Source organism: Meleagris gallopavo, chromosome 10 (assembly GCF_000146605.3).
Source record: "Meleagris gallopavo isolate NT-WF06-2002-E0010 breed Aviagen turkey brand Nicholas breeding stock chromosome 10, Turkey_5.1, whole genome shotgun sequence".
Lineage (NCBI taxonomy): Eukaryota > Metazoa > Chordata > Aves > Galliformes > Phasianidae > Meleagris > Meleagris gallopavo.
In genome coordinates this window covers 13,623,582-13,637,312 of record NC_015020.2, presented here as the reverse complement: position 1 = coordinate 13,637,312, position 13,731 = coordinate 13,623,582, and the positions used below count along the sequence as shown (strand labels likewise).

Genomic DNA, 13,731 nt, shown 5'->3' with positions numbered 1-13,731 from the left:
GCGGATGGACGGACGAGGACGAGGCTGAAAAGGCGCGCGTGGAACGGGGCCCGGCGGTGTGAGGAAGTGCCCGCACAGACCGACCAGAAACCTCGGTCACCTACACCTACACCTAACTTTCACCTAGTTGTGTCCGTGTAACGCCTGGAAATGGTTAGCTTCGTTAACTACGTGCCGTGTCCAACAGACAAACAAACAAACAAACAAATAAATAATCAGTCTCCTAAACATCCATTATTTTTATACTGAAGTTAGACTCATTTTAAAACTCATCTTGGTATCATACCCGTCTGCACACAGAGAGGCACAGAGAGGCACAACAAACAGCAGCACCCTCCATTTCCCAGCACAGCCTTGGTACCCCCATCACAGAATCAGAGAAATGCCCGGGTTGGAAGGGACCTCAAGGATGATGAATCTCCAACCCCCCTGCCACACGCAGGGACACCAACTTCCACATTTCAGAGCAGCCCAGGCTGCCCAGGGCCCCATCCAACCTGGCCTTGAACACCTCCAGGGATGGACGGGGCATCCACAGCCTCTCTGGGCAGCTGTTCCAGCACCTCACCACTCTCATAGTAGAGAACTCCTCCCTGACATCCAACCTCAATCTTGCCATCCTGCTCCTGCTGAAGGGCTCAGGGCTGCATCCAGCCCCCTGCTCCGCATGCTAAGTACCCACAAAGAGCCTCATCAGCCTGCGGGGACGCTGGGTGCCTTTAGGCACAGAGATAAATGGAGATATGAAAATACCAACCCGGTACTTTAGCCTAGGGATCAGCAAAATACATATGTGAAGAACGGCGTGGGAGAGTTTGACAAAGGGATTTCAGTGCCATAGCTCCAAGCAAGGCAGAGGCAGGGCTGCCATACACAGCCTGGAGCTAGAACTGCAGGCAGCACGTTACAGCTCCGGTGCTCCAAAGCAGCATGAAGTGTGGCTGTGTGATGACGGCAAGTACGAAGGATTGAATAAAATACAAGAATCAGCCCAGGGCCTCAGCATGGAGAGTGGCTGCAACACAGAATGCATCCTCAGAGCTGGGCCCCACGCAGGAATGCCCATCAACAGCAAACTCCACTGGCTGGTTTTCAGTGCAGGTGCAATGAATGTTGCCTGAATTATAACGAAGGGGATGAAGTAAGGGTGTGGACATCCCTTATTTGTGAATAGATTTCCTCCATGACAGCTGTAAGGGCCCTCCTGCAAGCTGCCAGCAGCCCTACCCTGTGCTTCTCCCTGCCTGGCTCCCAGCTCCAAGAGGCAGCACTGCCAACAGCAGCAACCTGACTGCTCCAACTCGAGTGGCATTTCCCACGAGTTTGAAGGCTAATGAGAATTAAAGCAGAAATCAGCTGTCCTGTCCTGATGGAGCTCCACGATCACAGGCAGAGATGGAGCAGTACTGCGGCGTTTCTTCACAGGCGGAACATGAAAAAGCTGCATGGGAGAAGTTTTTCTGTCTGCACATTAGGGACACAAAGATTCTGAAACAGTTCTAAACAAAGCGTGCTTCGGGATTTTCATATTTGCATCTAAGGGAAAGGAAGTGAGAAAGAACAATTACACTGGACAAAGCCAAACGCTGTCACTCAGGGGTATCTTATAAGCAGAAGCTTGTCCCGTACCTTGTTCTGTCCAGCAAAGGGACAGAGCAATCCCTCATTGAACTGAAGCAGCGATTCCACACCTTCCTTATGAGTTACATCATCTAGATTCAACAGAAGCTGCCAGCCAGAGCAGGAGGCTCGCACCACCCAATCCTGCTAAAAACAAACGGGATGTGGTGGGAACTGGAGCTTCAGGGCTGTGAAAGCAGCATGATGTGTGTGACCCCGCAAGGAGGTGAGATGAAACTTCTCAGACAGAAAAAGTCCTCACAGAAGTTGGTTTAGGAGCTCCAAGCAAGAAAATAATCTTTTTCCTGGTCTATTTCTAGTTTCAGGTCTTCCAGGACTCTGTGAGAAAACTGGATGGTCAGCTGACTAAATGGTCAATTACATTTGCCCAATTTTTTTCTTTTTTTTTTCAAAGCTATTGATTAGAGCAGGGAGATGCAGGCAGGAGCGTAGGATAAGGAACATGATAGTTACTTATTTAGATGCAGACCTGAATGACAACGTTGTTAACAGCTCTCTACCAACTCAATGGCATCTTTTCTCCTCAGCTCCTCCTATTGTTTTCCTCTACCCACCTTCTGAGCCTATAGAACAAAGGTGTTTCTTCAGCTCGCTGTACTTTCATTTTTACTGCCTCTGGCATTTAGTGGTCCACAACATCATGTGAACACTCGTTTTGATTTTTAGTGCCTCCAGGAGAATGTTGTTCTATCAAGCCTGCAGCTTGCAATGCAACTTAAAGCAGCAGAGGTGGAAAAGAAATGAGGATCTGCATTTTATAACACAATGGCCCCTATACCCCAGTGACTGCAGAAAAGATCAAGTGATGAGATCCACGATGCCAGTTTTGGAAGGAGACAGCAGCTTTCTGAAAGGTCAAGGTGCAAAGGATGCAGAAGGGAACTACTGATCCTTTTTCCTGCAAGCTCTGGTGCTGCCTGCTCCTCTGCTGCTCTCATTCCGCCTCCATTGCTGCTTCTAATGTGACAAATATTAGCCAGTCTCATACAAATGTTAGGTAATTACCATTCTGCCATGCAGAACGAGAAATTGGCAAAAACTATCGTTTCTGTGTTGTGATGGATCAGTACAGAAAGCTGAGCATTCACGTTTGCAAGTTTCCTGTGCAGCCCTTTCATGCTGTTATTTAGCAATTACTATCAGCACTTGTAAGGTTTGAAACTTCACAACTGGCTACCAACAGTGTTCTTGTATTTAATAAATATTGAGCAAACTCATTGAGTAAACTGCTACAATTTCCTTTCAAACATAACTACCTGAGACCTGGTCACTTTTCTGAGTCCTACATTCAATAAGGCTTTCCTTTGGAAGGAGGTTCTCAACATTACATGATAAATGGGATTCACACACTCAATTCAGAGCAACAGGCACTCCCAAACTTCTGAGCTCCAACTCAATCAAAATAAAACACCCTGGAGTAAACCATCCATAAAGAAATGAACTTTCCTCAGGGAAATGCTGTCAAGTGTAATGAATGGTGATCATTAGCATTCCTTAGGAATTAAACATAGCATCTGCTTGAAGAAACAGCACTTAGGACAAAAGCAGTGTAAGGACACTGCTGCTAATTGGCTGCATGGGAAAAGAAAAGCCTTCAAATGATCAAAAATGGACCATGGAAAAATGGCAAAAAAAAAAGTCTTTGGATGGTATGAAAAAGCTCAGAGATACACCCTCAGAGCGGGTCATGTGGCTGCAATCACAACTAATCCACCTGCCCTTAAACCAGCAGTAACATCACAGGGGTGGAAGGGACCTCAAAGAGCACCCACCCAGTTCAAGCCCCTTACTGATTTTAATGCTGTGTCCCTATACATTTCTCGAAGGCACACTTTGACATAGCTGAGGTTTTACTAATACCTTTTTCTGCAACAAGCCAGAAAGTTGGAACAAAATGCCACAGATATGTCTAAATTGGTATTCTAGAAACCCATCAACAACTGGATAGCAGGAGATGATATGTTCAAAGGCACTCCTGCTGACTTGGCAGAAGCATAAGCTCTGTCAGCATTAGCAGTAATTCTATTTCAGCATAGCCAGAACAACAGTTTTTAATGTTACTAAAAAAGAAACGCCAAACACTGTGATCACCTACTTGCACCTAATGAAATCCAATTACTTGTCTTAAACTACAGCATGATCTGCTGAGAGCAATTCTGACTTAATGAATTCATATAGTGAATAATCTCTTGCAGCCTTGGTTAGGAAGCCAAGTTCTGAGCCCGGTCCAACAGCAGCTCCCAAGATACAAACCCAAGGATCACACCCGTGTACATCTGTCAGGCTTGCAGAAGCACAAGTTTGGATGCAACAAGAGCAAAGCTGAAGTACACACACAGATAATTTCCATGCTTCGAAAACAAAATAAAGCAAACAAAAAAACCTGTGCACAGTACTAAATTTAGTTCACCCAAGAGCATCACCTCTATTTTGCCCTCCTCCTGTTCGTAGCACAGAACTCCATGCCAGGCCCACCTACGGCTCCTCCTTTTCCACCTCAGCACAGCACCTTTACCCTTCACAAAGACAGACTCACATGACAGATCTCCCCTCTGCCACCTCTGCTCACTTACTAAAGATAGGCATGCACACAGAAGAGAGGCAGGAAACACTCGGAAGCAAGGTGCTGCTGCCGACTGCTGAAACACTGTGCTGAGAGCTACAGCACACACACAGAGCACTTCCAGCAGTAATTTATCTTCTTCTCAAAAACGGCTTAAAACCCTTCAGATCATCCACTTCACTCCAGTTCCCCTTACTAAAAACACTGCAGCCTGGGAGCTAGCACTACAGACAAATGCACAGGTGCGTGTCAAAAACAGATTCCATTCCCCTGTTTATGGACACAGCTCCCATTAAGCAGCAGCTGAATAAGACAGGCTGCCTGGAAACGTGTGCCTGATCTCAGGGACAAGTTAGCTTTGCTTACACAATGGGTACATTCCACCCTAAACCTTTCCTTGAGTAATTGTTTAGTGGCCATTAGGAGAAAAAGCGAGAGCTTGAAGTGCTGGAGCTAACAAAAACAGCTGAGAGCTAAAGATTCAATATTTACCTTAGTGCAAAATCTGCTGAGGATGACGTGGTACTGAACCCAGATGTGGACTCAGCCCTCCAATCCATCACTTCCTGAGAGCAAAAAGGTGAGGACCATCCAAGCAAACCTGGGATCTTTCAAAGTCTGCCTTTAAACAACGTGACTGCTGTTCCACCACTTCGGATAAGAAATGGACGAGAGAAACACGGGAAGGATATGGCACGGAAATTATTTATAAACTGAAACGTGGTACAATTTCTTTATATAGATTTTAAGCTCCATTTAGGCTGAATTTTCCTCCCAGCTGGAACAGCTGAAGAGGTAGCACTCATAGCCTGTGTGCTGCCAGGGAATGTATCAGCACCCACTGACATCAGTAACAGCAGAAGAGAAAAGGTCCAGGAGCAGTGCCTTACCAACAGGAGTCTATAGGGAAAAAAATCAGCAAACAGCAACAGAAGCAGACTCAGGCATGGCACACAGGAGTAACAAAATGCTGGAAATGCCACTGAACTCCTGACTTTTCTTTCCCCAGAGTTAAAAGCTAGCTAAGTCAAGTTTCAAGATATTTCATATCTGTGCTTTGAGCTTAGTAACATCTAAATACATTCAGTTGCAAATAAGTACTGATTTTATCTTAAATTAGATTATATGAGGACATTTATATTTATAGATAGAAACTGGCACATGTAAAATGTTACGTGAGCTGAGAAATTAGTTCTGATATTTCTTTTCCTAATAAAGAAAATGACATTATTTGCCATCTAAGAAACAAACAGAATTAAACACATACTTTGTTAGTGCTGATATTAGGCAAAATATCTTGTTAATAAAACAACAGCAGAAAACTGAAGAATAGAACTTCCAACTTTTGCACGATGTATGGCTTTATTATTACTATGCTCAAGTAGAGGCAAACCAGTGAGCTTTCCATGTTAGAATTCTGTTTCAAGATTTTGCAAGGGCACTTTATCACACTGCCTCTTAAAACGTCCAACTGAGTATTTATGATTAAAAGCAGTGGGTTTTTTATAACTTGATTTTAGGCATAACTTGATTTTAGGTCTTACAAAAACATTACAAGTCCTTCCAGGTCAAAGCCGCTCTGATAAATGTATACAGCAAAAAATAAATCTACATTAGTTCTGCTCCATGAAACCTGAAAAAACTGATGCAGTTTCTCTAAGTAAATGCTGACTACTTCACTTCAGTTTTAATTCTATATTACATCTACAAAGCTGATCTAGGTGCTGTCTTTAAAACTAGCACTGAGACATCTTACTACAGCCCTTTACCGGGCAAATCATGTTGTGGATTGCCAAATCCCAGGCAAAAGACAACATTTTTGAGAGAATCTACGAATGCATTTTACGAATGCATTTGGAGAGGACGCTGCCAGGCAACAGAGAGCTCAAGCCTATAGATCAAATTCAAGGCCAACTTTTTTCACCAATACTAAACTCACAATTAAGCCTCTCTCCTCCGCTCAGTGCTGAGCCTTGAAGCTAAATATCAGACTCTTCATTCATGTTTGAAGACGTCAGATGTAAGCACCCCACAGCTGGCAGATAAACACTGACCCTACCTGGTTGGCATGACAGCCAGGAAGGCCACATAGAAGCGAGGATTCTGTGCACTGGATGCTGCCTGCTCCATCTGCACAGGATGCTGCAGAGGCCAGCATCTTCACCTGGCCCATGGAATTAGTTGGGCTGGAAAAAGCACACAGCACATTTCTTCAGCACTTTTCTTCCCAGCACATCTCTAATATTTGCTGCAAGAACAAGCTGAGCATAATTTGTTCTCGTACTTTTAATGAAAAATAAGATAAAGAATGACATGACAAAAAAAAAAAAGTAGTTATTGGCTGCAGAACAATCTTTAAAGCTATCTTACAATAAGAAAAAGAAAGAAGCAAGCAGAAAGAAGGACAGCTTTCAATAGCCTAAAGAAGAACACTCCCATATCACTGTATCAGCAGCAGTTGTCTACACTGTATTTACAGCCATTCCATATAATGAAATAAAGATACTTGGAAGTGACTCCAACAGTTATGGTGCTTGAATACACTACATGCAATGGACAAAATGAAATCCCAGCAGCAGTTTTCTACGTAAGGAAAGGCTTTATACAGTGATCTGCATTACTTTTTCTGCCCAAGTTATGAAAATGCTCAGTAGTCACAAAACTCGGTAGAAATCGAACAGAACTAGATTAAAAAAGAAAAAAAATCAGCTCATGTTCTAATCAAAGTGCTCACAGGGAAAAGCTTTGCTATGTTTCCTTCCCCCCCATAAGGTCCTTTGTAAAATAAAGCTAAAAAAAAATTGGTTACATTCAAAAAGCTATATTTTATTGTTATGGCAACTGATGTGCTAAAAATAAAGAAATAAAGTTGTTATGGCAACTAGCATTTTAAAAGGCAGTCAAAAGTAGAATAACCAAACATTCTGCTGGCTTAAAATGTAACGTCTATGACTCAATTTTCAGAGAGAGCTTCAGAGACAAGTAGAGTTCTTTTTTTGATGGTGCTGCAGAGCTCACAATTAGCACAAACTCCACAGAGCTGCGCAGGGCACAAGGTAGGAACTGGCTGAGAACAGACATTTCACCACTGGGACTTCTCTTGGTCACTGGGAGCAACGCACACCCTGTGCTGCCTCCGTACTGCGCCGAGCAAGCAAACTTCTGCCCCTTCATACATACGGATGATTGTAATGACAAGATCATTCTAGCCTTCAGTGTCTGCGAGACGGCTGCTCAGCCTTGCTGTGAGCTGTACTTCCCCGCAGCAGACAGGCACATATCAAAAATTACCACTTATCAAATTAACAGAGCTGCACACGGTGAAACTTTCCAAAGCCTGTAGTCAGATAAGCCTTAATTAATAGTAAGCAGAGTATCTAACAAATACTTCAGGGACTTGAGACGGTAACTTCCACTGGAAATAATTTCCACTGGAACCACGCACGCAGCATTCACCGCACGCCCATGCTGGCTGACATTTAACACAGTATACCCCCAGTCCCTATGTGAGATTCTCCTGCCTTACCCCTCTGAGAGCCCCATCCACCACAGCTGTCCGCACTCACTGCTTGCACAGCCAAGAATTCAGATTTGTACTAAAGGGAAAAGAATCTGATCGATTCCTTATTGTGCACTAGAAAGTCAAGCGAGACATAAGGAAGGGCAGCAAGGGTAACACAGATAAATTTAAGTGTATTTTTGTGGGTTTGCTTGCCCAGTCTCTGTCCCTAGGTGCACAGTTACCCATTCCCCCTTAAGCACTACATGAAGCCACAAGTATTTCTAGAGGTGCAAACGCAGTGGCAGGAATGGATGTTAAATGAGGAATCCTGACAAAGTCAAGAGCTTCTGCAGGGGAAACTCCATGTACAGTAGTCACTATATAGCAATTTTCAGTCAAGATAAACCTTAGAAATAGGAAAATCAAAGCCTTAAAGCAAAAATTTTAGCAGCATGCTCTTTAACACTCAGGCTGAAGGAGCCAGGCTGCATATTTTCAAGGCTTGTTGCTGACTCAACCAGCTAGCGAAGACAAAAGACACACTGTTGTGAGCTTGCTATGAAATTTGTTTCCTCATTGTGTTAGTCTAAAATTAATCAAGTGCATGGTTGCTTGAAGTGCAGGTCTTCAATTCCACAGAAAACGTGCAGCAGACCAAACAACACCCCACCTAACTGAGAGCTACGTTCATCCATCGCCTGCGTTCTGCCTTGCATGGCAGCTGCACAGGGAATGCACCTCACCACTACCACAGGAAAAGGGAAGTTCTCTGAAGAAATATGTAGAAGTCACCACAGTGCAGCTGCCTTCACCAGCAGTGAAAAAAAAATCTTCTGGCAGGCTGACGGTCTGGATGAGGCACAGCCTGAAAATGCACCCCCAAATATGGGATTTAGTTTAGAGTCAGGCTGTATGCTATCTGGTCAAAATAAGGTTAGATTTTGAAAAAGGATTGCTTTTGCGACAAGCCAGCCATAGGAACATGGCTTTATCCAGGCTGGATGTGGCTCTGGGCAGCCTGGTCTGGTGACCCTGCACATAGCAGGGGGTTGAAACTCGAGGGTCACTGTGGTCCTTTTCAACCCAGGCATTCTATGATTCTATCAAATATTATATCTGACTAAAACATTGCTCAATATCACTAATATTCAGCTGTCAGTTCCAAAGAAACCCCATGACAATCTCCAACTGGACCAGATTCTTAGCTGCCACAGTATTTGGGCATGTTCATAGAAATCCATGTGAAAGATAATGAGAAAGAAGAGATGCACAAGTAGGATGCAAGTAGGATGCAACTTTAGAGCAGCTGCAAATCTGGTACTGATGGGGAAATTACTCTGGAAATTATAACTGGTATGAAAGTAAGAAAATGTTTATGGGCTACAGGCAGTAAATAAGATCTACAGGTCTCTCATCTCCTTTAAAGTGATTACTGTGAAATGTACCTAACACTGGCTCATTTCCTTAGAGCATCCTATAAGAACATGCATGAATAACAATTAAATCCAAGTTACAATCTAAAAGAAATCACAGATAAATTAAGGTTGAAAAAGGTATCAGGATCCTCTCATGTATTAGATGCTAGTTTGAATGTAAGTGATGCACTCATTGCTTATTATTATTACTGCCTGCTTATTATTATTACTGCTCACTCACCAAGATTTTGAAATATCAGCTCTCAACAGTCAGTCACAGAAAATACTGCTTGTTTTGAAAACTGACTCCTGCGCTTTCTTCTGCATGTGAAAGTTTACGACCTCAAACTGAGCTCTTAGAGAAAATACTTGGTTTAAAGCTTTCAAAAGCACACAACAGAACAACAGCAAAGTTTCTCTCAGCTTTAATTCAGACAAAGGCCACTCCAAGCCAAAATTGCAACTAGCAATTCAGATTTTCAATACAGATCATTTTTAGATAGTGACTGCATTTGGATATGCCAGTGCCTTCTGCGTGGCACCATGGCAGTTCAGCAGCCAGCTGATGCACAAATGGCCTTCTTATTTACAAGTCAGTCTGAGGCTGTCCCTATTTGTTTCTGGAGACTAATGTCACTATTAATTTACACGTGCAATAACAGAAATTAGTCACCCTTATAAACAAGACATTTAAAATACAATTGCTCTGTCTTTCAGTGCAGCTTTCCAATTTCCAGAGTGCAGATGCTGTGCGGATAACATCACTGAACTCTACTCAAACTAGCTGCTCCATTACAGCAACGCAAACAAAATGATGCTCTGTCTCTTCTGCTCACCTTCAAACAGCTCCAGCCCTCGAGTAACGTGGCCTCCTGAGCAGCAGTTACGTGACCTTTGCATGGAAGCAGGGAATGGTTAGGAAGAAGTCAGCATGCAAAGAATTACAGATGAAAGGCAGCACCATGAGAACATTGAGAAGATAAACGTTGTTAGGAATTGGAGAGCTCTCAGGCTGGCCTGGGCTCTGAGCACCCTGACGGAGCTGGAGATGTCTGTGTTCATTGCAGGGAGGTAGAGCTAGCTGACCTTTAAAAGTCCCTTTCAAATCAAATGATTCTATCATTCTTACAACTGTCTGCACAAAAACTGATCAATTTGAATCCTAGTTTGTTAACAGGTAAACTAGGATAGCTATCAACATTTTATCTATGGAGGGATAGCACAGAGCTTTAAAACTCATTCAGAGGTGTGAAGCATTTACCAGAACTAGCAGTTTTTATTGCACGCTAAAGAAACAGAGATACTGAGATATCCCTGCTCCATTCTGCCTAACAAAACACTCTGTATCATCGTATGTATCACTGTACATTCAGAGACTATGAGAACATGAATTTAAATATCAGTTCTTCCAGTAACCATCAGTTAAGCCTATTCAGGCCATAATACTGTTATTACCATTCTATTTCAACTGATGCTCCCCTGCTTCTGCAGATAACGGATTATAAATTTACACAGATCCCAACAGAACGTGGCCTCCAAGAGGACAAATGCAAATCTCATTTGCACTCTACCCTTCAGAACAAATGTGTGAGTGCATGTGATGTTTAGAGCTGGAACGTCTTACGGTGCCCCAAGAGTCAAGGTTGCATCCTGAGTGCCATCAGTGCTATCCTAAGTGGTTGTGCACAGAAGAGAAAATGCAGGACAATTCTGCATATGGTGGAATGCTTTCTAATTTTTACACGGGCCCTGAAAAAAAATATTGGAATTATTCTACGTATTTTTTTTTAATACCATATATAAAGGTTAAAATTTAGATAACACAGAAATTACTAATGGATGCTATTTTATCTTTCTGCGAAGAGCTGTCATTAAACATAAGAATTCCTTCAAAGACAAAGAGTGAGTACAAGGTTTTCCCTTCTGCACACACAAAATTGAAAAATTTTCTCCAGATGAGCAATAAATGAATCAAAACTTGACAAATTAAATTCACCTCAGGGACATCTTATTCCTGAATTTCTAGCACAAGTATTAACATTTAGTATGTGACTAGATACCTTGGCACGTTCATAATAAACTAAACCTTTTATCTGAAGTCTGAATTTAAATAAAGCTCTTTAAAGAATTAAAACCCCTGTCAACTTCTGCTCTTCAGAGGCAGTATTTTCTTATTAATTTCTGGAAAGTATTTTCAGTTCATATATAATTTGTTATGCCACAACACGTAGAGTCACTAAAATAGTTCAAACAAGGGGAAAATTAACCTCCAGCAGTAACCAAAATACCACTAATGAGGCAATAATAACCAATACCAAGGATGAGGCATCCCATCAATTCAATCAGTGTTTGATTGGATCTGTCCCTAGAAACTACTTTAAATGATAAAAACATCACGAATCTATCTGACCCAAAATGAACAATCAAGTTTAACAGACCAGGAAAGTAAAAGCCATCCTATTCTCACCCCTTCAGGGAAGGCAGAGATAAGTAAAACTTAAGAACCTGCCAACAGACATTACAATACAGCTGAATATAAAACCAACACAAAACTGGAAATGCTATGCATATGTCTGATTATCTGTTCCTGCACAGTTATTGTTTTATTCTGTTTCGAACAAGATACAAGTTGATGGAAGAACTTATTCTAGATTCCATCACCAAGACATGGAAGAAAGGAAGGTTATCAGATGAAGTCAGCATTTGCAAGAGGAAATCATGCTTGACCAACCTGGTAGCCTTCTGTGATGTCACAACTGGCTGGGTCAATGAGGAGAGCAGTGGACGCTGTCTACCTTGAGTTCAGCAAGGCTTTTGACACTTTACTGATAACATCCTCATCAATAAGTTAAGCAAGTGTGGGACAGATGAGTGGACAGAGGGGTGGGCTGAGAGCTGGCTGACTGACAGGAGCTCAGAGAGTTGTGACTGGCAGCACAGAGTCTGGTTGGAGGCCCATAGCTAGCAATGTTCCCCAAGGGTCAGTAGTGAGCCTGAGCTTATTCTACATCTTCATCAATGACCTGGATGAAGAGGTGGAGTGCACCTCAACAAGTTTGCTGATGATACAAACCTGAGAGAGATGGTTGACACACTATAAGGCTGTGTTGCCATTCAGTGAAGCCTGGATAGTCTGGAGAGTCGGGCAGAGAGGAATCATGTAAGGTTCAACAAAGGCAAATGTAGGGTTCTACACCTGTGGAGGATTAACCACACTCATCAGTACAGGTTAGGGATGGCCTGCCAGAGAGGAGCTCTGCAGAGAAGGACCTGGCGGTCCTGAAGGACAAGCGGTTGGCCACAAGCCTGCAGTGTGTACTTGTGGCCAAGAAGGCCAACAGGACCTGCAGTGCATTAACAAGAGTGTGGTCAGCAGGTCAAGGGAAGTGACTCTCTCCCTCTACTTTGCCCTGGTGAGGCCACATCTGGAGTACTGTGCCCTGTTCTGGGCTCCCCAGTTCAAGAAAGACAGGGAATTTCTACAGACTGTCCAGTGAAAGGCTACAAAGATTCTTAAGGCCTGGAGCATCTCCCATATGAGGAAAGGCTGAGAGACCTGGGGCTGTTCAGCCTGGAGAAGACTAAGAGGGGATCTCATCAATGCTAAAGGGCAGAAGTCAAGTGGATGGTTCAGGCTCTTTCAGTGGTGCCCAGCAACAGTACAAGGACAAGGGGCAGAAACTGGAACACGGGAAGTTCCATACAAACATGAGGGAAAAAAACTGTGACGTGACAGAGCACTGGAACATGCAGCCCTGAGAGGTGGTGAAGTCTCCTCTGGAGATATTCAGAACCTCTCTGGATGCTTTCCTGCGTGACCTATTGAAGGGAACCTGCTTTAGCAGTGGAGTTGGACCCTATGGCATCCAGAGATCCCTTCCAACCCCTACAATTCTGTGATTCTGTGAAGTATTATGTATCTCCTTTTAGCCAACTGAAAAAGTGACTTTCTAATAATTGATAATTGATCATCTAACAGCTTTTTTTTTAAATCATCAATAAGCATATAGCTGTACCATTCTTGATATCTAATCCTTCTTAAAGAGAAGTGAGATTTTTCCTGTTAGTAGAAAATGATATAAAGATGCAAATAAAAAAGTTAGAACCAAAACATCAGAAATTGGCATTTTCCAATATATTATCACTGAAATTTCCTAGTGATAAGAGTTGAGACTGAAGACTGGAGGATAGCCAATGTCACTCCGGTCTTCAAAAAGGGCAAGAAGGAAGATCCGGGTAATTATAGGCCTGTCAGCCTCACCTCCGTCCCTGGAAAGGTGATGGAACAGCTTGTGCTGGATACCATCTCCAGACAACTGGGAGAAAAGGAGGTTATCAGGAGTAGTCAGCATGGGTTCACCAAGGGGAGGTCGTGCTCGACCAACTTGGTGGCCTTCTATGATGCTGTCACATGCTGGGTGGATGGGGGAAGAGCGGTAGATGTAATCTACCTTGATTTTAGAAAGGCGTTTGATACTGTCTCCCACGACATCCTTATAACAAAGCTGAGGAAGTGTGGGATAGACGAGTGGACAGTGAGGTGGGTTGAGAACTGGCTGACTGGCAGAGCGCAGAGGGTCGTCGTTGGTGGTGCAGAGTCTGGCTGGAGA

General features: G+C 43.2%; 1 protein-coding gene across 1 annotated transcript in view; it reads right to left on the bottom strand.

The window, feature by feature from the left end:
- The window catches only part of LOC104909304 (rab GTPase-activating protein 1-like), a 30,704-nt gene extending 28,125 nt beyond the window's left edge, over positions 1-2,579 (bottom strand). The window contains exon 1 of the mRNA XM_019618387.1: positions 2,528-2,579. Coding sequence (XP_019473932.1) covers positions 2,528-2,579 — 52 coding nt within the window. The remainder of the gene's footprint in view (positions 1-2,527) is intronic.
- Positions 2,580-13,731: the final 11,152 nt, after the last annotated feature.